The sequence below is a fragment of the Gracilinanus agilis genome, chromosome 5 (genome assembly GCF_016433145.1).
Source record: "Gracilinanus agilis isolate LMUSP501 chromosome 5, AgileGrace, whole genome shotgun sequence".
Lineage (NCBI taxonomy): Eukaryota > Metazoa > Chordata > Mammalia > Didelphimorphia > Didelphidae > Gracilinanus > Gracilinanus agilis.
This window is the reverse complement of record NC_058134.1, coordinates 202,807,431-202,833,270: the sequence shown is the minus strand read 5'-3', so window position 1 is coordinate 202,833,270 and position 25,840 is coordinate 202,807,431. Positions and strand designations below refer to the sequence as shown.

At 36.8% G+C, this 25,840-nt stretch overlaps 1 protein-coding gene across 2 annotated transcripts; it reads left to right on the top strand.

The window, feature by feature from the left end:
- Nucleotides 1-177: 177 nt before the first annotated feature.
- On the top strand, nucleotides 178-23,668 carry RAD51AP1 (RAD51 associated protein 1). 2 transcript variants are annotated; one of them, XM_044678440.1, is made up of 10 exons: nucleotides 178-264; nucleotides 1,306-1,355; nucleotides 8,255-8,402; nucleotides 11,061-11,164; nucleotides 12,915-13,001; nucleotides 13,198-13,347; nucleotides 13,460-13,609; nucleotides 21,041-21,196; nucleotides 22,213-22,353; nucleotides 23,541-23,668. In XM_044678440.1, the coding sequence occupies exons 1-10, from the start codon at nucleotides 248-250 to the stop codon at nucleotides 23,666-23,668; spliced, it is 1,131 nt and encodes a 376-aa protein (XP_044534375.1). In that variant the 5' UTR covers nucleotides 178-247. The 2 variants fall into 2 exon arrangements, with proteins under 2 accessions (XP_044534375.1, XP_044534373.1); XM_044678438.1 differs by having other exon boundaries at nucleotides 22,210-22,353.
- Nucleotides 23,669-25,840: the final 2,172 nt, after the last annotated feature.

Below are 25,840 nucleotides of genomic sequence, written 5' to 3'. Positions count from 1 at the left end.
CCTGCTTTTTTCTTCCAAGCCAGTACGAACGGGGAGGACTACAGCGAATGTGTAATTTGAAAAATGAAGGCTGAGTACGCCGCGGGTCGCGGCGGAACTGGGGCTCAAGTTCCAGGTTTCGAGTTCCGGGGTGGGCGGGGCTTCTGCGCGCTTGATCTTTGGCGGGAACCATTACTGCGACAAAGTTGACTGGAGTCTGGATTCTCTGGAGGTCCAGGCTCCCTGACGGACCTCGGCAGCTTCGACTATGCCAAGGCCGGTGCGGTGAGTAAATAACCAATACCGCGGGTTAGGCGAGGGGCGGGGAGGGAGGTGAACCGAGCGAGTTTGAGAAGAGAAGAGAGAAAGGGCCGAGGGCTACCGGCCGCTCCTGAGCTTGCATCGGAAACAAAATTAAAGGGAGAGGACTGGAGATGTAGAGGAGAAAAGCTCCTGTCATACGTCCCATAAGATAGTAGTAATGATAGCATTTGTAGAGTGCTTTAAGATTTTCAAAGTTAGCTTGCAAGAATATTTGTTACAATTATTTATTTCCGTTAAAATTTTTTCAGTGAAAATATTTTCTTTGCGTCTCAACTACATTCCATGGGGGGAGGGGGGAGGGAAGGAAACCAAGTTGTATCATCTTGGGAATGTTGTGATTAAATGTTTTGCTAAAGTTGCTAAAGTGAAGCAAAACCTATCCCTCCGTTGGCCTCGCCTAAATATACACATATATGTGTATGTATATATGCATGTTTACACATATACACACCATTACGTTTTATTCTGCCTCTTAAGTCGGTCACTTCTCTGACAGGAGGTGAGTAGTCTGCTTCATCCCTAGTCCTCTGGAATTGGTACTGGGTAATGTCATGATCAGAGTTCTGAAGTCTTTCAAAATTGTATCCGTAACAGTAATGTCCTTGTTGTACAACTTGGTTTCCACTGCATCAGTTCATACAAGTCTTTCCAGATTTCGATGAAGCTATCCCTCTAATTATTTCTTACTGCATAATAGTGTTCCATTGAGTCCATATGCCATAATTTGTCGGCCATTGCTCAAATTGATAAGCACTCCTCTGTCCCTAATTTCCAGGGGTTTTGTTGTTGTTGTTGTTAACTACAAAATTTTTTATCCATGAGTCCTTTTTTTTTCCCCCAAAGGACTTGTACAGTTCCTGGAAATTAGTTAAGTGCTTAATAAGTGCTTATTGACTAGGTCACTTCATAACATTTTATTTGAAAAGGAAATGTATTTAAACTGTTCTCTGGAAATGGAAAATTGAAATTTATATGACTGTAAAATATTTGTATCTGTAATAGGAATAAGAAACCAGTCAATTACTCACAGTCTTTGGACTCTGACATTGAGGGTAAGTACAGTTTCATATTTCTATATTGAGAGTTACAAGTTATTTAATTTTCCTCAGTATTTGCAGAATGTATATGCTCTTTTATGCTATCATTAAATAAACCTGCCATGAAAATAATTCATATTTATATAGTTTACAAAACATTTAATCACAACATTCCCAAGATGATACAAGTATTATTATTATCCCTTTTTACAGATTAGGAATTTGCCTATAGTTTTAATTAAGGGGCAGAATTTTCTGACTTTTAAGATCATTGCTTTTTCTGTCATACCATACTACAATCTTTGACTGCAATAGTTGTTAGATAGCAGTTGTAGAGTTGTCAAATTGGTGGAGTTGTGACATGGAAAAAGCCATGTGGTATGTGACTTTAGGTTCAATTTAGAGTAAAATATTTTGCCCATTCCAATGTATCTGACTTTAAAGATATTGAGAGTTCTCTAGTTCTGCATGATCATTTTCTCCTACACTAAGATTCAAAGCTAATAATTTAGCTTAATTAAATATGGATAATCTACCTTCTGCATTAAATCAGCAAGGATATGTTAAGAACCTATAATGTGCTGATCATTATGGAATGGATCAGAGTAAAATAAGGTATGGTTCAGGCCATTGAGGAGCTTTTTAGTCTGTTTTTAAACATAGGACTAAAACATACTAAACACTTGGAAAAAATACACAGCATTCTGGAATTCAGTGCTACCATTACAAGTGTCATAGGGGTACTACACACGCATCATGGATCCACAGGACTTGTTTTATCACACAAGATTCCTTTTGAAAAAGTTATCCCAGACCTGAGGGCTTGTAGGATAGATGTAGAAAGAAGGGACCTGAGGCGGGGAGATGATTAGGAAACTGTTTCTGTGTTTAGGCAAGAAATATTGAGCCTCTGATCTATGGTCATGGTATCAGTGGAAAAGGATAGAAGAGATCTGGAAACACAACATGTAGTGACTAAATGTAGGAGGGGTGAAAAAGGAAGGGTCAAAGATAACTGATGTGTTGTTTGTATGTGACTTAAGATGATAATGGTCCTATTTGCAAAAATAAAATGTTAGAAAGAGAAGCAAGTTTTTGGTTGAAATTGAGATTGGTTTTATGTTTGTTCAATTTGAAGTGCAATAGACTACATAAAGTTTGCAAAGTGTTTTATGTGTATTAGTTCATGTGAGCCTCAGCAGCAGTCCTATGAGATAGATGCTTTTGATAATATTTCCATTTTAAGATAATGAAACTGAGGACCAGGAATATTAAGTGACTTATCTCAGTTACATAGCTAATAAATGTCAGAGATAAGATTTGAACCCAGACCTTTCTGATGACAAGTTCAGCACTATATACTCTACCACCCTGTGTCTCATGAGTGTGAAGTACTTCAAGGGAATGTTCCCATGAACCTCAGTTTAAGGACCCTGGAATTTTTAATCAGACCACAAGGAGCTACAGGGGGACTGGGATTTCTGCCTTCAAGTCTCTGAAGAGTAGACTTGTGGAAGAGGGTTTAAATGTTTTCTCCCTGACCCCAGGGGGCAGAACCATGAGCAGTGAGGGAATGGAGGCCCCATGAAATAGTAGCAAGAATACCAACTCAAAGTCTGAGGATCAGGATTCAGAATACAACCTTGCCACATACCATTAAACTCTGGGAATGCCGTGTAGCCTCTCTCAACATTCATTTACTCACCTGTAAAACAAGGGCATTATTCTAGATGATTTCTTCTTTCCCTAAACCCTTACATTGTCTTTTTTTTTCTCAGATTTACATATTTTATTTTTTTAGAAAAATTTTCCATGGTTACATGATTCCTGTTTTTACTTTCCCCTTCACCTCCCTCTTCAACACCTCCCCCCCATATCCAACACACATTTCCATTGGTTTTAACATGTGTGATCAGTCAAAACTTATTTACATATTATTGATAGTTGCATTGGTGTGACCAATTAGTGTCTACATCTCCAACCATGTCCGCATCGACCCATGTATTCTAGGGTTGTTTTACTTCTGTGTTTCCGCTCCTGCAGTTCTTCCTCTGAATGTGGGTAGCGATCTTTTCCATAAATCCCTCAGAATTGTCCTGGGTCATTGCATTGCTGCTAGTATAGAAGTCCATTACATTCTATTTTACCACAGTGTATCAGTCTCTGTGTACAATGTTCTTCTGGCTCTGCTCCTTTCACTCTGCATCAATTCCTGGAGGTCTTTCCAGTTCACATGGAATTCCTCCAGTTTATTATTCCTTTGAGCACAATAGCATTCCATCACCAGCATATACCACAATTTGTTCAGCCATTCCCCAATTGAAGGGTATAGCCTCGTTTTCCAGTTTTTTGCCAACACAAAAATATAAATATTTTTGTACAAGTCTGTTTATCTATGATCTCTTTGGGGTACAAACCCAGCAATGCTATGGCTCGATCAAAGGTCAGGCAGTCTTTTTAGAGCTCTTTGGGCATAGTTCCAAGTTGCCAGCCAGAATGGCTGGATCAGTTCACAACTCCACCGTCAATGCATTAATGTCCCAATTTTGCCACATCCCCTCCAATATTCATTACTCTCTCCTGCTATCATTTTAGCCAATCCGCTAGATGTGAGGTGGTAACTCAGAGTTGTTTTGCTTTGCATTTCTCTAATTATTAGACATTTAGAACACTTTCTCATGTGCTTATTAATAGTTTTGATTTCTTTATCTGAAAATTGCTTATTAATGTCCCTTGCCCATTTATCAATTAGGGAATGGCTTGATTTTTTTATACAATTGATTTAGCTCCTTGTATATTTGAGTAATTAGACCCCTGTCAGAGTTTTTTGTTATAAAGATTTTTTCCCAGTTGTTTTTCTTCTGATTTTGGTTGCATTGTTTTTGTTTGTACAAAAACTTTAATTTAATATAATCAAAATTATTTATTTTACATTTTGTAATTTTCTCTAACTCTTGCTTGGTTTTAAAATCTTTCCTTTCCCAGAGATCTGACAAGTAAACTACTCTATGTTCACTTAACTTATTTATAGTTTCCTTCTTTATATTCATGTCATTCACCCATTCTGAATTTATCTTGGTGTAGGGTGTGAGGTGTTGATCTAAACCTATTCTCTCCTATATTGTTTTCCAAATTTCCCAGCAGTTTTTGTCAAATAGTGGATTTTTGTCCCAAAAGTTGGGCTCTTTGGGTTTATCATACACTGTCTTGCTGATGTCACTTACCCCAAGTCTATTCCACTGATCCTCCCTTCTGTCTCTTAGCCAGTACCATATTGTTTTGAGGACCGCTGCTTTATAGTATAGTTTAATATCTGGTACTGCTAGGCCCCCTTCCTTCACATTTTTTTCCATTATTTCCCTTGATATTCTTGATCTTTTGTTATTCCAAATGAACTTTGTTATAGTTTTTCCTAATTCAGTAAAAAAGTTTTTTGGTAGTTTGATGGGTATGGCGCTAAATAGGTAAATTAATTTGTGTAGAATGGTCATTTTTATTATGTTAGCTCGTCCTACTCATGAGCAATCAATATTTTTCCGATTGTTTAAGATCTAGTTTTAATTGTTTGGAAAGTGTTTTATAGTTGTTTTCGTATAATTCCTGTGTTTGTTTTGGTAGATAGATTCCTAAGTATTTTATATTGTATAGGGCAGGGGTCGGCAACATGGCTCTCGAGCCATATCTAGCTCTTTTGAGGGCCAGATATAGCTCTTTCTGCAGAAGCCATAAAGTAAATTTTTTTTTCAGGCGCTGTTACAGGAGCGCACACTGTGAGCACTGTACGGCTCTCACGAAATTACATTTTAAAAAATATGGCGTTTATGGCTCTCACGGCCAAAAAGGTTGCTGACCCCTGGTCTAGGGTGATTTTAAATGGTGTTTCTCTTTCTACCTCTTGCTGCTGTGATGTGTTGGAAATATATAGAAATGCTGATGAATTTATGTGTATCCTGCATCTCTGTGTGTAACCTGCAACTTTGCTAAAGTTGTTTATTATTTCTATTAGCTTTTTAGTTGATTCTCTAGGATTTTTTAAGTAGACCATCGTATCATCTGCAAAGAGTGATAGCTTAGTATCCTCATTGCCTATTTTAATACCTTCAATTTCTTTTTCTTCTCTAATTGCTACTGTTAGTATTTCTAATACAATGTTAAATAATAGAGGTGATAGTGGGCATCCTTGTTTCGCGCCTGATCTTATTGGGAAGGCTTCTAATTTATCCCCATTGAATATGATGCACATGGTACATTCACAAAGATTGACCATGTAATAGGGCATAGAAACATTGTAAACAAATGCAAAAGAGCAGAAATAATAAGTGTAACCTTCTCAGATCATAATGCAATAAAAATAATAATTAGTAAAAGCTGTTTTCTTGATCTGTCAATTTCTCAGTGAAATATTTCATGTTTCCTTCTATTTTATCAGTCTTTTGACTTTGCTTTATTTGTTCTTGCTTTCTTGAGAGATCATTGGCTTCTACTTGCTCAATTCTGGTCTTTAGATACTGATTTTCTGTTATAATCTTATGATTTTCCTTTTCGGTTTAGTCTATCCTGTTTTCAAGCTGTTTAATTTTGGTTTCCAATTGGGAATTTCTGTCTTTTACCCTGTTAATTTCCTTTTGAGCTATTTCCCACTTCTCTTGCCAAATCTCTTCCATCTTTCTCATGATCTCAGATTTGAACTCTTCAAGAGCTTGTGACCCATTTTCATTTTTTTGGGAAGGTTTGAATGTGATTACTTGTTTGTTCTCCTCTGCTATTTGCTCTCTTGTCTGGATTTTTTCCTGTGTAAAAGTTGTCGAGGGTTAAAGATTTCTTCTTGATTTTTCTCTTTTGGGGTTCTTGTGCCTAGCTTGCCATTATTATTATTATTTCTTTCTCAATCAGAAGTCTGGGTGAGGCAGACAGGCTCTCTGCCTATGGAGCTGTGGAGCAGTTTTCGCCTGAGTCAGGGAGCCATGCACCCTCTCAGCTTTATCCTTGCGCCACAGTTGGTCTGCACTCTTTAGGCTCCTGAGGTCTCAAGTCTAGTTGTTCTCTGCGTCAAGCCTCCTGGTGGTCCCCTTGCTTGCTCCTCTGCCCGAAGCTCCTTTAACAGTCTCAGGGCGTTGCTTCCACAGTCATGCACCCCTCTGCACTGGGTCCCTACCCAAGTTCTGTGCCTGAGCTCAGGGTGTGTGTTCAAAGTCCAGTTCTTTAGCCTCTTGGAGTCTTAAGTCTTGCAGCTCTCAGGAGCAGGCCCTGGTGATACCAGGTAGCTGCCAATAACTTAATGGATGCCCCAAACTTGCTCTAACTCTTGTGTGCTGGCTTTGGCATTGTAGGTGGTGTGTGTGTGGAGGGGTTCCTCAGCTCGCGTTTTAGCGAGAGCTATTTCACCCCCTTAAAGCATGGAAATGCCCTGATCCCACGTGCCTTCAATGCTGTGCCCTGTTGTGGGGTCCCTTCATTCGTCTGGGTTTGTTTTTATGTCCTCTTGAGGAGTCCTATCTGTGTGGGTTAGGAGAGGTTAAGCAGCTTCTTTTTACTCTGCTGCCATCTTAACCCGGAAGTCCCTTCTTCTTAAAATTAATGCGAGGTATCAATTCCAAGGCAGGAGCAGTAAAGGCTAGGCAATTGGGTTTAAGGGACTTGCCTGAAGTTATACAGATAGGAAGTGTCTGAGGCCAGATTTGAACACAGGTCCTTGTGACTTCAGGCCTGATGCTCTATCCACTATGCTACCTACCTGCCTATAGATGATTTCTAAGATGTCATTTTACCTATTAAATCTTTGAATGCCTAGAAAGGAAAACCTTCATGACAGTGATCCAAAAATAAAATGGGCTAACTTTGAGAGTAGTAGGTTACCCCTCTCTAGAAGTCTTAAAGCAAAGGGTGGATGATGATCTCTTAGGCATATGATAAGGCGAAGTCTTATTCAGATAACCTTTGTACTATGGCCCAGGGATGCTTTCCAACCCTGAGAATATGAGCTTCTGTTAAACTTTCAGATATGTCCTCTATCTTCTTCCCTTTCCATGTTATGTGAAGCTAAGACTTTTTGCTTCTCTCAGTGTAATCTGTGCCTTCTGTTTTGTTTTTTTTTTTTTAAATTTTAAACCCTTAACTTCTGTGTGTTGACTTATAGGTGGAAGAGTGGTAAGGGTAGGCAATGGGGGTCAAGTGACTTGCCCAGGGTCACACAGCTGGGAAGTGTCTGAGGCCGGATTTGAACCTAGGACCTCCCGTCTCTAGGCCTGGCTCTCAATCCACTGAGCTACCCAGCTGCCCTGTGCCTTCTGTTTTTGCACATGTTAGAAACCCCACAAATACTTTTCACACAAATGATTGCCTATCCACGTGACTAGACCCTGAGGATCTATTGTTGGAGTTAGGAAGTTGAAATAACATTTGTTGGGGGCAGCTAGGTAGGTCCATGAATAAAGAACCAGGCCTGGTGACAGGAAGTTCTGGATTCAAATCTGGCCTCACATACTTCCTAGCTAAAGGCAAAAGGTAAGGGTTGAAAGAAAGAAAGAAAAACATTCTTTGCTGATTGGTGGTTGACTTTCAATGTGTCAGAGCCTTTTTGACATAGATTTTCATAAATCATTGCTGTGGATCTTCAGAATATTACTTATGTGCATTATTTTTTGCCTTGGGCTACCCTAAACTAGCATAATTGACACTGCAAAATTCCAGGTACTTGGTCCATCCATGCTGGGTTGAAATTGTATAAGTATTAGAATCATGAAAAAATTGCTATGAATTGGGCCAATTAGGACAATGAAATTGCTTGAATAAAAACTCTTAAGAGTACATATGTTAAAAGATTTGAACTGCTAAAAAAAATGTATTATTTAGCTAAGACAATTTCATGAGTTTTATTTTTCTTCTTCCTCAAAAAAAATCCTGCATACCTTAAGATGATGATGATTTTGTTCCATGGACTACAGCTTCAAACAAAAAATCAAAAATATCAAAGGAAAGAAAACAGGAAAAAGAAGAGAAATCAAAAACAAAAAATAGACATAAAGAAGAACCTCCACTCCAAGTGAAAACACCTAATAAAAGGTAAAAGATAAGACATAAATGAAATGATTTCCAGTGTGAAATAGGTTAACTGGCATGCATTTTTCTTCAGCTAAGTGGTATAGTGAATAGAGTGATGGGCAGGAAGACCTTTGTGCAAATCTTGCCTCAGACAATTCCTAGCTGTATGACTTTTGACAAGTAATTTAAACTTTTAGCCTCACTTTTTTATCTGTTGAATGAGGGGGCTGGACTTGATAACGTCTGAGGTCCTTTTCAATTCTAATTCTGTGATTCTATAAAATTTTTTAATGAAAAATCCATGATGTTTTCTTACCTTTCTTAATTTTCTTTTGCTCTATTCCATTTCTTCAGATGTCTACCTAATTGACATTTGAATTTCTTCTTCCAATAATCCACTGGAAAGTATATCACAGAATTTAAAAAATGAACCCCAGCAATGAGTTAGTTATTCAGCCTCTGCCTGAAACTGTTGAGGGGGAACTTGCTAACTACCCCACTTTACATCTCAACCCCTTTTCTCCATCTTCAGGTCACCACTTGATAATGGATGGCTCTGGTTGTTTCCTATATCAAGCCTAAATATGTCATATGTCTCTTTCTAACTCATACCTAGCAAAAGCTCTTGATTCCTTATTCTGGGGTCAAGCAAAACAAGTTTTATTTCTTTTACAAATAATCCTTCAAATAGTTTCAGGTGGCAGTTATGTCTCAGTAAGCCTTTATTTTAGTCTCCTGGCTAACCTCCCTACTTTTTAAAATCAACTCTCATACGGCATTCATTCCATTCCTCTCACTCTCCCAGAATGTTCTTGTTTCCTAAAATGTGCCCAGGACTTTATCTGTTGTTCCAGATGTGACCTGACCAAGACAAGCTTCAGTAGAGCTGTTACTTCCTGGACTTTCTGTCTCTCAGTAGAGAAGAGAGTAAACTCTTTGGGTTGCTATATCTCTCCAATGACTCATGTCCAGATTATTTTCACCGGCATTCTTCTAACTATGCTTCCCCTATCCTGTATTCTTTTTTTTTTTTTTTTTAATTGTTAATTTTTTAGAAAAATTTTCCATGGTTACATGATTCATGTTCTTACTTTCCCCTTCACCCCCTTTCAGTCCCCCAAATATCCAACGCACATTTCCACTGGTTTTAACATGTGTCATCAATCAAGACTTATTTCCATATTATTGATAGATACATTGGTGTGGTTGTTTCAAGTCTACATCCCCAGCCATGTGCGCATCAACCCATGTATTCAAGCAGTTGTTTTAATTCCGTGTTTCCACTTCTGTAGTTCTTCCTCTCAATGTGGATAGTGTTTTTTTCCATAAATCCCTCAGAATTGTCCTGGATCATTGCTTTGCATTGCTGCTAGTAGAGAAGTCCACTACATTCAATTGTAGCACAGTGTATCCGTCTCTGTGTATAATGTTCTCCTGGTTCTGCTCCTTTCACTTTGCATCAATTCCTGGAGGTCTTTCCATTTCACATGGAATTCCTCCTGTTTATGATTCCTTTGAGCACAATAGTATTCCATCACCAGCATATACCACAATTTGTTCAGGCATCCCCCAATTGAAGGGTATAGCCTCGTTTTCCAGTTTTTTGCCACCACAAAAAGCACGGCTATAAATATTTTTGTACATGTCTTTTTATCTATGATCCCTATCCTGTATTCTTGAAAATTGTTGAAAATCAATTGTAGAATTTTACTTTTTTTTCTTTTAAATTTCATCTTATTCTGTCTGCCATATTATAGCTGATAGAGATCTATTTGGTTCCATACCATTATTCATTATGTTAGATGTACCTCCAAGCTTCATGTCAAATACAAATTTGATAAGCATGTCTCTATGCCTTTATCCCAGCAAATTAATCATTCCCCATTCAACAAGCATCTGCCTTATTTCCAGTTCTTTGCTATATAAAGTACTTCTATAAAGATTTTGGTTCAGATGGGACTTTTTCTTTTTATTATTGACTTCTTGTGGTCAGCAGCAAATTCTAGTTTTAGCATGATTCCAGTTTACTTTCCAGGAGTTGAACCAATTTACAACTTCACTAACAGAGTATTAATGTGTCTATACTTAATTCCTCTAGCTATTCCTAGTTTTTGCACTTTAGAACAAATATGCTAAAGTGTGAGGTAAAACCTCTGAGTTATTTTGATTTTTATTTCTCTTATTCTTAGTGATTTCGAATGATCTTATAATGTTGATTTTTTTTGTGATTATTCTTTTGAGAACTATTGGTTCCCATCCTTTGATCACCTAAGGGGAAAATGACTTTTAGTTGTTTTTAATTTTTTTAAACTCTTACCTTTTGTCTTAGTATTGGTTTCAAGGAAGAAGAGTGTAAAGGTTAGGCAGTGGGAGTTAAGTGACTTGCCCAAGGTCACAAAGTTAGAAGTGTCTGAGGTCAAATTTGAACTCACGACTTCCCATCTCTAGGCCTGGTTCTCAATCCACTTTTAGTTGTTTTTGTTAGTTTGCTATATATATTTTGGATAATAGACCCCTTATTAAGTATTTGATTCAAGACTATTACATTTTAGAAACTGGGGGGGGGGGAAATTAGCTATTTCAAAAAATTATAAAAGCAGCAATCTTGAAAACTTTGCTTTTTAATTGAAATGACTGACAAATGTACTTATGATTGTTACTTATGTGCCTGTATTTTAGGATGGCTTTGGATGACAAGCTCTATAAGAGAGATTTAGAAGTTGCACTAGCATTATCAGTGAAGGAACCTTCTATAGCCACTACTGAGATGCAGAAATCTCCAGGTAAAGATTATTTTATGCATATTTGTATTGGAAAGGCTGCATAGTGTAGAGGTAGAGTGCTAGGCTTAAGGTCATAAATCCTGCCTCTTGACACTGACTGTATGATTCTGTACTTGTACAACCCTCTAGGGCTTTTCTACTAAATCATAAGAGAAGTTGAATGCTTTTGTGGCAGGTCCTTATTATAGAAATCACTGATCTTTAAAGTGTTGACATGCGTTTAAAAAACAGTCTATAACTTTCTTGCCTTTTTGGAGGGACTGAGGAGCCACTACGAATGTTCGTTGCTATTCATCTGTAGTTTGGACTTTTATGATTGGAGAATTATGAGAACTTTTGATATAGCATTTTGTGGAGTGGTCTTCTGGATTCAGGAGACTAACATTTATTTCCTATGCTGCTTATCTTGTTCTAGAAGAGAATCCTAATTACCTGGTTCTTGAAATGATAATGATAATAAAAAGTAATATTTATATAGTGCTTCAAGGTTTACAAAGTACTTTGCATTTGTTATAATATCGTTTGATCCTCATAACAACCCTTTGACCTAGATGCTATTCCATCCATTTTATAGATGAGGAAATTGAGGCTAAGAAAGTTTAAATGGCCTTGCCCAGGATCACACAGATAATTAGTGTCTGAGGCAGGATTTAAATTCAAACCTTAATGAATCCAAATCCACCACAATCTTCTAGCTAACTTGAAATTACTTTCTAATATAACACTTAAGAATTTTTCCACTTCAAAGTATGTGAATTCAAATAGTCTTTTTCCTATCTTTTCCTTTCCTGGGCACCTACTTTCTTCATATCTTCCTCTCCCACATCTAGATTTTTTTTAGTATACTAATGAGTTTATTTGGGTGACATTTAATTAGCTATTATGTATCACATTTATGTAACAGTTTTAAGATTTGCAAAATATTTTTCATATCTAATATAAGAATCACAAAAGCCTTAGGAGATAGGTTCTACAGGTATTGTTATCCCCATTTTTCAGATGAGGAAACTGAGGCCCAGAGATGAAGTGACTGGCCCAAGGTAGCAGCTAGTAAGTATAAGAAGCAGGATGTGAATCTCTAAGTCTCTCCTGATTCAAGTCCATCATTTTTCCATTATACCATACTACCTGTCTTTGGTGACTAATGAATTTGTGTTTCCTATATTGAATTATATTTTTGATTTTTTTCTGGCAGCATTGCAGCAAATGGTACAGTTAATGGTTTGAATTGATTGTAGTCTTTACTATTTGAAAAGACTGACTACAATTTTTATTCCTTTCGTGGAGTTCTAAATTCTGCTCATTTGGACCATTGAGCTTACTTTCTGTGCTGATTCAGGCATTTTCTTACATCAGTAAACATAATTAAAATTGGTAGTTTTGTTTTTAGTAAGTCTTTAGTTGTCAGTGATTAAAGTAGAAACTTATAAAAAGGAATACCATGTATTTACTATAGCTACAGTTAAATAACTTATTTGCCTCTTGTGGGAGAATAGGCTAAACAGAATTTCCTTAGATGACCTTTTTCTTAATGTAAAATGTATTCTGGGAATACTAAGTAAAATTTTGAGGTTTTTTTTTACTAAATAGCAGTATCTGAAAACAGATTTCCCTATGATAACAGTCAAATTTTCTTTTTTTAATTTAGGCACCTAGATTTTTCAAAATTATAGTATTAACTTCTTAGTATTGTTCAATTTTGCTTGTTATGGTTTGAACATTTACGTTTCCTCTTGTTCTTTATTTCTAGATGTTGAAAAATGTGATATTGCTGAATCTGAAAAAATGAGTATTTCTCCTCACCTCTCTAATTGCAGCATAGATGGTGTTAGCTTCAGTAAGTTTGGGATAGATCTATTTTTCATCAAAGGTCCTATCATTAACAACAACTACTTTTAAAATAGTTGTTTATAGAAAATAATGAAAAGTAATCAGTTTATTTGGGGCATTGTTAAAAATGTAAATATTTGCCTAAGTGATTTGAACAAATTTATCACAGACTTTTTTCAATTGATTTTTATGTCACTCTTTAGATTTAAATAAGATTACTGAGGAAGATGATTCTCAAGCTGGTCATAGGCAAAGAAAAGCTGCATCTCAAGCTATGATACAACAGAAGAAGTTACTTAGAGAAAATAGTGAAGAAGACAATGCTACTGACTCTGAACCAGACTTTACAGCAAGTAAGTAGAAATCAATTTATTTTGGGCATTGTCAAAAATTAAATATTTACCTAAGTGATTTGAACAAATTTATTACAGACTTTTTTCAATTGATTTTTATGTCACTCTTTAGATTTAAATAAGATTACTGAGGAAGATGATTCTCATGCTGGTCATAGGCAAAGAAAAGCTGCATCCAAAGCTATGATACAACAGAGGAAGTTACTTAGAGAAAATAGTGAAGGAGACAATATTATTGACTCTGAACCAGACTTTACAGCAAGTAAGTAGCATTTTCCCCCCCAAAATTACATGTAAGAACAATTTTTTACATTTTAAAAAAAATTTGAGTTCCAAATTCTTTCTCTTTCCCTTCCTCCTCATTGAGAAAGCAAGCAATTTTATACCGGTTATAATGTGTAGTCATGTGCAACATATTTCTATATTAGTCATATAGTGAAAAAAAACACAGACAAAAAAATTTTTTAATAAGGAAAAAAGTATGTTTTGATCTGCATTGTGATTCCATCATGTGGACAGCATTTTTCATAAGTCCTTCAGAATTCTCTTAGACCATTGTATTGCTGAGAATAACCAAGTCATTCGTAGTTGACCATTATACAGTATTACTGTTACTATGTACAGAGTTTTCTTGGTTCTGTTCACTTTGCATCAGTTCATAAAGTATCCTGCTTCTCATTTCTTATGGCATAATAATATTTTCTCATAATCATAGACCACAACTTGTTCAGCCATTCCCCAATTTATGAGCATCTTCTCAATTTCCAGTTCTTTGCCACTATAAAAAGAGCTGTTACAAATATTTTTTGTACATATAAATCTCTTTGGGAAATAGACCTATCAGTGGTATTGCTGAGTCAAAGGGTTTGCACAATTTTTTATCTCTTTAGTGTAGTCCAAATTGCTCTTCAGAATAGTTGGACCAGTTACAATTCCACTAACTGCATTAATATCCCAGTTTTCCCACATTCCCTCCAACTTTTGTTATTTTTGTTTTCTGCATTCTCAGCCAATCTATTAGGTGTAAAGTAGTACCTCCAAATTGTTTTAATTTGCATTTCTCTAATCAATAGCAATTTAGAGCATTTTTTTCATGTAACTATATATAGCTTTAATTTCTTCTTTTGAAAACTGCTGTATGCTTTGCTCATTTATTAATTGGGGAATGACTTATAAATTTGACTCATTATATTATAAAATTGAAAAAGAGTCTTTTATCAGAGAAGCTTTCCATAAAAACAAATTTCTCCAGTTTGCTACTTTCTTTCAAATCTTAACTCCATTGTTTTGTTTGTGCAAAACCTTTTTAATTTAATAAAATAAAAATGATCCATTTTACTTCCTGTAATGGTCTCAACCTCCTTTTTGGTTATAAATTCTTCCCTTATCCATAGATCTAACAGGTAAACCATTTTATGCTCTCCTAATTTGCTTATAGAATCACCTTTTATATCCAAATCATGTAATCCACTATGCTAGCCATTTCTCTTTTATGTGTGAATTCATCTCATTCACATTCACAGTTACGATTACCATGTATTACCCTCCATCCTACATTTTTCCCATTTGTCCTTCTCTCCCTTTTTTACCCTGTCCCTCTTTAGAAGTGTTTTCCTTCTAATCACTACTTCCCCTAATTCATCCTCCCTGATGTTGTGCTCCCACCCCTTTATCTTTTTTATCTCCATTCCTTTCTTTTTTTTTTTTTAAACCCTTACCTTCTGTCTTAGAGTCAATACTGTGTATTGGCTCCAAGGCAGAAGAGTGGTAAGGGTAGGCAATGGGGGTCAAGTGACTTGCCCAGGGTCACACAGCTGAGAAGTTTCTGAGGTCAGATCCATTCCCTTCTACTTCCCTGTAGGGTAAGAAAGATTTTTCTAATCCAATTGAGTGTGTATGTTATTCTGTTTTTGAGCACTCTCAATGATAGTAAGGTTCAAGCGTTGCTTGTTATCTTCCTCTCCCATCTTCCCCACTACTATGAAAGCTCTCCTTTTGGTGAAATAATTTACCCTTTTCTACCTCTGTTCCCCCTTCTTCCAGTGCATTCATTTTTCTGACCTCTTAATTTAACTTTTTTTAGATAATCCATCTTAGTCAACTCATACCTGTGCCTAATATCTATGTATACCCCTTTAAACCTCCATGATAATGAATAAGTTCTTAGGAGTTACAAGTATTATTCCATATATGAATGTAAACAGTTTAACCTTATTGAATTTCATATGCTTTTGCTTTCCTCTTTACCTTTTTATTCTTCTCTTGAGTCTTGTATTTGAAAGTCATATTTTCTATTCATCTCTGATCTTTTCATCAGGAATGCTTAAAAGTCCTCTTTCATTAAATATTAATTTTCGCCTGTAGGATTATACTCACTTTCGCTAGGTAGTACTCTTGATTGTAATCCTAGCTCTTTTGACTTCTGGAATATCATATTCCAAGTCTTTTGATCCTTTAATGAAGAAGCTGCTAAATCTTATGTTGTCTTGACTCTGGTTCTGTGATATTTATGTTGTTTCTTTCTGTCTGCTGCAGTATTTTCTCTCTTTGACTGGTAGCTCTGGAATTTGGCTATAATATTCTTGGAAGTTTTCATTTGGGGATCTCTTTCAGGAGGTGAAAGGTAGATTCTTTTAATTTACCCTCTTTCTGAGATACCAGGTGTAAAGGTTAAAATAAGGTTTTTTACAAAATAGAGCAGCTTTTAATAAATTAAGTTTTAATAGTAGAATATAGTAGAGTTGTAAATTAATATTATTCCTATAAGCCAGAGAAAATAAAACTTCTAGTATCTTTTAACAATTAACAATTTAGTTTAATTAAAATAGAAATAGTAAAAATAAAAGAATATAGTAAAGGAGGGAAAGATAGAAAAGAGGAGAGATTACTCATCTTATATCCTATAAATATACCTAAAATTCCTAATAACTACCTCTAACTGTTTTCTGAGGATAGCTTTTTCTTGTCTGGCAAACACCAGGCCTATTGTAAGAGGGAGATTTTAGATATTTATAGAGATATATTTAATGTGTGGCCGCCAGGAATCAATAGTTCAGATTGATTCCATAATTAAAATAGACCCAAATCAGGATCGGGTTTAAGGTTGTTTATTTACAATTAGGAAGGTAGAATTTGGGAAATAAAGAGAGGGAGAGGCTAGTCCAGGCCTGCAGAGGCCTAGACGGAGAGAGAAGGTTAAAAAGCTAATTAAACTAGGCTACAAGCCACAAGGCCTTAGCAATCAGAGAGGCAAGAAGCCTACTTAAGGTAGAGTCTGGAAAAACGCCAAGGTAGGACAAGGAAGTCAGCCTAAATTACCCACGTGACAATTCAGAGTGGAAGCAGCCTGAGGTCTCAGCAGAGATCCTTCAGCACCAAATTCAAAGCGGGAACTGCTCCAATAGGAAGTAACCAACATACTTGAAGAGATAGTGTCTTTCGTCACTTCCTGTGGGTCCACCTCTAATTCAAGTGGACAAATGGCAGCCTCTACACTGATTTGGCCTGCCCAAAGGGCAGTCCCTTGTTCTTGATTTGTTACTTATTGTCACATGTGGGTAACTCATTTCTCCTCCCACTAAGGGAGGTGGGGATGATATCATTTCTGATAGTAGAGTTTTAACTTTGAATGGGCTAGAGTTAATTCCATTTACACACTATCTAACCTACACTATTTATAATTCACTAACTACCTAACTCCCTAAAATAATAGATAGCTACCACTCACTCACTCCTTCAAAAAGTTTTCTATAGCAGCCCAAACTGTCAGTAGCCAACTGACAGCAGATCTTTGCCTATGAGAATGACCTCCTGCTCTCTAGAGATCCCAGAGGCAAAAGACTCTCTAACAGCTAACACCAAAAGCCCTCTCAAGTAAGCTAAGGCCTGCCTTTATACTCCAGCAACTAAACGCCAACTGCATCACCAGCAACCAGTATCCAACCTCTTTCCTTTATCATAATCATGGCTTTCAAATAGTCCAATAATTTCTTAAATAATCTCTTCTTGATTTGTTTTCCAGGTCACTACCCCTCCTCATCCCCCCAATAGATATTCCATATTTTCCTTTTTTTTATTTTTTTATTTTATTTTATTGTTGTCTTATGGAGCCATTAGTTTCCATTTGCTCAATTCTAATTTTTAAGGAATTGTTTTCTTCAATGAGCTTTTGTATTTTCTTTTCCATTTGGCCAGTTCTACTTTTTTTTCTTCAATGAATTTTTGTATATCTTTTCCCATCTGGCCAATTCAACTTTTTTAAATTATTTGAATGAATTATTGTACACCTGGCTAATTCTGCTTTTTAAAGATTTCTTCTCTTTCCAGGGTTTTTGTCCTTCTTTGCCATTTGGCCTGTTCTGTTGTTTGGGTTTTTTTAGTGTTATTTTCTTCAGGGTTTTGTGCCTCCTTTTGAAGCTGATGGCTTTTTTCCATTATTTTTCTTGCATCACTCTCATTTCTTTTCCGTTTTTCCTCTACTTGCCTTGATTTTCAAAATTCTTTTTGAGCTCTTCTAGGAATTCTTCTGGGGCTTGAGACCAATTGACAGTTTTCTTTGAATCTTTGCATATAGCTGTTTTGATCTTCCCTGTCACTATAGTAACTTTATTTAGTCAAACTCTTCTTTTATTGTTTGCTCATTTTCCCGACCTGTTTCTTGAGTTTTTATGTTAAAGTTGGGCTCTGCAACCAGGGTGGACAGGACATTGCCTCAAGTTTCAGGTTTTTCATGCTTCTGTTTTCAGAGCCAGTTCTGGGGAGTCTGTATATTTTCAGTTCTTTCAAGGTGATTTGATCTTAGGAGAGTTATAGTCTCTACTTCCCTGGCCTACCTTGCTATGGTCTGTGAGTAATCAAAAACACTCTTTCCTGCCTTGGAACTATGTCCAGGATCCTCATTTCTGTTAGTACTCATTTTCTCCCTGGGACTGCAACCCAGAACCACATGTGAACAATACAACAGTTTTGCTTGCAGTGCCAGCAAAGGGTCCTTTATAATCACCCTTTGACCCGTTGTCTGACCCCTTTAACTTATGTGGGCTGAGAGCTCTGGAGGATGTTGCTACCAGTTCAGTCATACCAAGATCTGTTGATGGCTTGCCAGGCTGGTAGAGCCTGTATGAATTTGTACTTTGTTCTCAACATAGTGAGCCTCAGCTTACCTGCCCACCTTCTAAGTTGTCTAGGGCTAGAAAATTATTTCACCCTATTCCTCTGTTGTTCCCACTTCAGAAAATGTTTTGATGCATTATTTTAATGTCATTTAGAGAGAAATTTGGAAATGCTTGGGCAAATTCCTGTCTTTACTACTCTATCTTGGCTCCATCCCAATAATGTCTAATTTTAAAATTCATTCTGTGAATTTCTTTTTATGCTACAATGATACTAAAAATATTTAATTAGCAACACCAACACTTTATTTACAAGTGTATAAAAAGAAAAGAGAGCAAAATGTGTAACTTCAGGCAGACTTTTGAGGAAATATAAAAAATCCTTTTATTCACATTTTTGTTGTTTATTAAAACATTTGGTTTTGTCTTGTTAAAGCCCCAAGAGTTTTGTAAAATAAGATTTTACCCTTTACTTGAGACACAAAGTAGTTAAATACGGGGTAGTTTGGAAAGGAGGGCACTAGCATTTGAGAGGGAGGAAAAAGAAAAGGAGCTTCATCTTAAGGAAGAGATGGATTCTGAGACTTCAAGTGATGTTTGTACATATTTATATGCATGTTATCCCCCATTTAGTCTTTGAGCTCCTTGAGAACAGGGACTGCTTTTGCCTTTATTTGTATCTTGGTGCTCAATACAGGGCCAGGTATAGGCTTGACTTAACTAAGGAATGCATTCCAGACATGGGCGATGACCAGAACAAAAGTAGGGAGATGAACTGTCCTGGGTGAGGAATAGAGAGAAGGCCAGCTGATTTTTCCATCTGCATTGGGCATTTTCCCCCCTTCTGTAATCTTAGACATTAAAGGAAGCTACTGGAATTCATCAAATAGGTCCTGCTCCCTTCCCAAAACTTTTGGCTTGTCCCAAACACAATTTGGCTACACTCCCAACTAATATTATGTTGCATATGTAGGCACATGTGCAAACTGCTAACCATGGTATACCTAAATATTATGCAGTATAACCATTATATTTATAATTATTGTTCTAAAGAATCATTTTATTATATTACTGAACTGTTCAAATTGTAGCCAAGTCCACAGTTTTTAAAAAGGTCATAGGAAATATCAGTTAGCACATAAACTATTCTCCTTGGTCTTTTTTAAGTCACCTTTGGCTAGCTAGTATATCAGTATACTAGTGTGTCTAGCTATCAGGACAGAAAAATCTTTTGTTCTGTTCAGGTTTGAGGTCTGAGAATTGTCTGATTTACCTAAATGGAAAATAGAGAATTTTGTCATCTGTCCACAGTGTAGAAGTTAACTGAATTTCCAAGGAAGTCCTCTGTTCAAATTCAGTATATCATTCTCTATATAGCAGTGATTTCGAACCTTTTAGAGATGGAGTGCCAGGCCCTCCACCCAGCCCCAAGACCAAGTGCTGGGCCACAGCACCCCCACCCCAGACTGTGTGCAGTGCTTTTCCCCACCACTGAGTGTCAGGTATGCCCTGTTTCCCCCCCTACCCATTACCCTACACAGGGGAGGGAGGAAGTGCTCTCATGGCCTGCTAGGTGGAGGGGCAGGTGAAGTGAGGAATATCCTCAGTGGGTGTAGAAAGGGGGAGAGGAGTGGCTCAAGAGCACTGCTTCACTCCAGCTCTGCCTCCTATGAGCCACCCACCTCACCCCCTGTGAGCTCCCATTGGACTGCAGGGCATGTGAAAAAATGTTATCTGGTGGATAGAAAGGGGGAAGAGAACAACTCCACCCCAATCCCTCTGCCTTTCTAGTAATGAAGTGGGGGAAGAGGGGCCCACAGAGCACTCTGCATGCCATCTTTGGCACCTGTGCCATAGATTTGCTGTCATTGCACTAGACCAGTGATGGGCAAACTTTCAGCCTGTGGGCAGTTCCATATGGCAGCAGGACATAGTCCTAATCTGACGAATACAATGAGTAGGATACAATACAATGAAACTTCAAAAGAGTTGCCTTAGAAACAAACTGACAGATGAGTATTTCCTTTCCTTTAGCCCCCTCTTTAAAAAGTTTGCCCATCATTGCACTAGACAATATCTCTACCATATGAGTTATTTTAAGTGACTAAAACTCAAAACTGTTGTCAAAAGGTGAGACTAAAATTGAAATATGCCTTGATAAAACTTGATAAAACTATTCATAATTTTTAAAAAAAAAGAAATGAAAACTCACACCAAAGGTAGAAAACTTAATTCATTAATGTTTTTTAATTAACAGAAATCCATCTTCTCTCCCATCTCCTTCTACTACCAATTGAAAAAGAAGAAAAACATGACCCTCTTAATAAATATGTATGTTCAAACAAAATAAATTCCTAGATTGGTAATGTCTAAAAAAATATATCTCACTCTACAGCCCAAGGCCATCCTTTTTCCATCAGGAATTTAGCATCATGTTTTATAATTAGACCTCTGGAATTATAGTTGGTCATTGCATTGATCACATTCTATAAGATTTTCAGATTTGTCTTTACAGTGTTTTTGTTATTTCATAAATTATTTACCTTGTTCTGCACCTGATTTAGTTATTTCTTTTGATTCAGGTGAAAGCAATTCTAATTTCAGTGAAAGTGCGGGGGAAGATGATGAAGATTTTACTATAAGAAAAAATAAAGCCAAAGAAAATAAAAAGAAAAATGCTAAGACCAAAGCCCCAGTGGAAAAGAAAAAGAAAGCCTCTAAGACTTCTAATAGTTTGGGTAAGCTGCTTGATTTAAAACACTGAGCTTTGCTAGAGAACTGTGTTCTCTTTGTTTTATTGATTGTCTTTTCTTAAAATTCTCCCCATTCTAATTATTTTGGAAATATACGTTTCTGGTTAAAAATATATTCACAAACATGACTATACAGTTTGATTCAACTGATAATAACTTCTGATAACCCCTTTTTCTGCTCTTGAAAATATGGAAACTTTCATCTAAAATTCATTCAATTAGAAATTATTTCTTTCCAGCCTCACCACTGAAACTGCTCTCTCCAAGATTACCAATTTGTTTTTTAAGTTCTTCGGTAATTAAGACTTCTTGAAGAAGCTGTTATTTAAGCTGAGCCTCCAAAATATTAGAATTACTTTAATTTCTGTTATAATTAAAAACTAATCTTGGAGACTTTATACTAAATGTATAATTATTTATTACGAAAGAGAAAGATATTACCAGATCTTTCTAACTACCATAATCTCCCAGGTGAACTCTTGCTTCATCTCATCCTAGATTCCCAACCAGCCCTATGTCCCATTTACCAGTGGTGGCAAGAGGCCCCAGCTAACCACATGGTTGCACCAGATTAAATTAAGGCCAGACAAGGAACGGGGTTGAGTTCAGGAAGGGACCAGAGCCCAAAAGACCCAGAATTCTTACTCGTCTTGGCTCTTATATCTCCCATGACCTTACACTTAGTTGATTTTTGATTGAACAGTTTGGATCATGTGTTCTGACATCCAGGCACATAATTTGACCATGCCACCTGGTCAGAGACTGAGCAGGAATGCTTCTAGCAGCCCATTCCTTTAGTCAGAAACTGCACTGTCAGTCAGAAACCGCACTGCCATTCAGTGTCCTTCCTTAATGTGCATGGGCCAGCTATGAGTTTTATTTGTATGTTAATTTTACACAATCCTCATGAGTTTGATTTTTTTTTTAATTGTGTATTCTTTAGAGCATGAAAATCTGTTGCATATTTTTATTATCATTTTTTTACTTGTTCAAACAAGTAGTTCCAGGGGTCTCTGATCTAGCTCCTGTTGAATCAAAACCTGCACCAAAAGAAGCTTGTCTGTCTTCAAAACTTGTTCAGAAGCCATTACAATCACTTAGTCCTTTAACCGAATGTAAGAGACCCAGATGGGTCCCACCAGGTAAGGAATTTTTATTTATCCAAGTAGTCATAGTGCTTAGAGAAGTTAGTAGTTGTATCTATTCAGCTAACAACTCTTTATCCCCAAAATTTGGTTGTGAAACTTAAGAGATATTTATTTTGTTTTCTGTATGAGCAAGTTAGCCATGTTCAATTACTATAGAGATGTCAGAGAAGTTAAGCGTCAGAAATCACTATTACTAAGCGTTAGAATGCTTAAGATGCATCATTGTACTGATAGACTATAGCAGGGAGAAAATGAAGGCAGAGAGAGATCAATGAGATAGTTATAGCAGAAATAACAGTAAGAAGTAATAACAATTTGACCCAGAATGATGGCATTTGGGATGGGACAAAATAGGTATTTGCTGAATACAGCTGGGTAGTGGTAGAGCTAGAATTAGGAACTGTCATTAAGTAAAATTGCCTTCCTGGCTTCCAATTCTTAATTGGTAATATTTTTTCTAGTCCTAAAATTCTGTGGCTTTTATGGAGGAATTGAAAGGCTATTAGGGAAAGGAAAAATAGGAAAAAAGAGAAACACTATTCTAATTAATCAGCAAACATTTATTTATCCCCTGCTATTGTACCAAGCCCTTTGCTGTGTGCTGGGGATACAGAGATAAAAATCAAACAATCTGCCCTCAAGGACCTCAAGGTTCTTGTTGAGCAACAACATAAACCTACAACATATTTAGAATAGTACAAAACAAATACAAAAGTGTTTAGGGATGAAGAAAGGCATTAGCAGGAAGATCAGAAAAGTCTTTATAAGGAAGTAAGGAATTTTCAAGGGGGTGGGGGGGCTGAGAAAGGAGAATATTCCAGGCATAGGTATCATAACAGCCAATGCAAAGACACAGAAACTGAAGGTAGAACATCTTGTGTGTGGTGCAGTAAGAACCCTAGAGTGCAGGAACTATAGAAAAACTAGAAAGTTAAGTGGGGGCCAGGTTGCAGAAAGCTTTAAAAGCAAAACAGGAAATTACCTATAACTTAATATAGAAAATAGATGAGCTGGCAGTATTTATTCACCTTCCACTGGGTTGACAAAAATGATCACATTCAGACTTTGAGCAGCCATATACACAAATAAGGAGGCTTAATGATTTTTTTCAGTTTTTGCCCTATAAGTGAACTTGGGAAAGAGGACATAATTCTAGGAATATGTGGTGTTTTCTCTTTCAGCTTCATCAGGAGGCAGCAGCAACCCACTTGGAGGAGTTTCTGTCAGGTCTCCCAGTCATAGTCTCCGACTTGGCCTGTCCAGATTTGCACGAGTTAAACCTTTGCACCCAACTGCCAGTAGTACCTGAAAATGATTGATAAAAAATAAATTCTAGTTTTGAAAAAAAAAATGTTCTTATTTGAAAAGGGCAATGATTGTCTAACACAATTCTTTTAAGTTTGATGCAGAAAATCTTGAATCCTAAAAACTTAAGGGTATTGGCAGTCTATTCAAGATTCTGAAGAAAAGTTTGTAAAGAATTCTTTCCTTTCCATCTAATATTCTGTTATTTAATTTGGAATAACAAGTGAGGTGATGTCAGTTTTGGAAGTACAAAATGTATGATATAATGTAGGGATAGTTGTATATCTGTAGCCAACTATGGCTTAATTTAATTTATATCAACCTAGTTTTGTAGAATTTATTTAGAAAATGAAAACTGGTATTACACTCTCCTCTTCAAGTAACACTTGTCTTGTGAAAGCTTAACTAAGCTAAATGATATGTTTTATTGTAAGGATGTTTCATATTTTAATAAGTAAAATATTTTTATAATAAAATTGTTTAACTCACTTTTTAAGTAGTTGCTGAATTGTGACTTATGACTCAAACTACAAATTGTATATAATGTATAAATAAATTTTCATGACAATTTATCAAGCTTAAATATTGTCTAGCCTTTCTTCCCTTCTAGAGAAAAGTGGAAATAGTTTTATTCGTTTTCACGAAATGATGTTCATGAGTTGATCTAATATCTTAGATATTGTTATAGGTTTTTGTCATCAGTCAACAAGAATTTTTAAAGTACTCATATTCCAGACACTATGCTGTGGGATATAAAGTAGCCCAAGGAGCTTGTGTTCTGATAGGGGAAGTAATATGTAAATAGCAACATTAGAGTCAGTAAAAATTCATTAAGCTCCTACCTATCTGCCTGGCATTGTGGACTAAGCACTAGAGAATACAAAGATGGAGAAAAACATGGTCCTTGTCCTCAAGGAGCTCTTATTCTAAAAGGAAAGGCAACATGCAAGTAACAGTATATACAGTATAAATGCAATGGGCTGTGTTATTTGGAAAATTGGGGGTTCCATTTAGAGGTATTTTGGGGCTCATTTGAGCCTTAAGATATGTAGATATATGACAAACTTCCTGTGGATGTTTTGGGGACTTTGGAAACTACATTTCCCATGATTCCTCTTGTAAAAATGGAAGCAGACAGGAAGTGCGATGATGTAAGAGAAGGATATAAGACTCCTGGCCTCATTGGAGGAGGGCCTCTTTGCTACCTGAGCGGGCTCCTGGCGGACGTAAGAGACAAGATGGGAGGAGATAGGTACTGGCGGGCAATTTGAATAGATTTTTACAGGCGCGTGGTCGATTTATCTCTATCAGCAATGGCTTTTATTAAAATATTAATTTCCTTCATTATATCAGCCTTTATCATTTTTTAAAATAACAGGGCAATGGAGTGGGGGAAGGGAAGGAAGACAAGTGAATGCTTCTTGTAGAAGGTGGACTCTAGACCGAGCCTTGAAAGAAGCTGAGGGGCAGGGGCATTCTAGGTATGGGGGGTTACCAGTACAAAGGCATTGAGATGGATGATGAAGTGGAAATGGGATGTGTAAGGAATAGCACAAAGCCCGGTGAAGTTTGGTTAGAATGTAAAATGACCAGAAAGGTAAGAAGGGGTTATATTGTCAGGACCTTTAAATATCAATCAGGATTTTATATCCAGAAAATAATAATGAGCCACAGGAGTTTATTGAGCTGTGAGGAGATTGGAGATGACATGGCCAACCCTGCACAGATCATGGCAGCTATGTAGAAAGATGGATTGGAGTGGGGAGAGAGTTGAGGCCAGGAAGGCCACCAACCAGAAGTACTACACTAGTAGAGGGGGGAGGCTGAGTGGAAAGAAGATGTATATGATGTGTATGTTTGTGAGATGTTATGAAAGTAAAAAAATGGTTGTGTGGATGAGCAAAAATGACATTGCAAGCCTGAGTGACTTGGGGAATAGTAGTAATATTAACAGTAAGTAAAGCTGGAAAAAGGATGGGGTTTGAAGGGAAAGATGAATTCTGTTTTAGATATTCTTGAGGTGTGCACAGGACATCTAATTGGAGATATGTGGAACTGGAGCTTAAAAGGGACTAGATCCTAAATCTCAACAGACATCACTGGGAATCATCTGCATTGAGATGATCATTGAAGCTATAGGAGCTGATAGGCTCACCAGCTGAGACAGTAGAGGTGA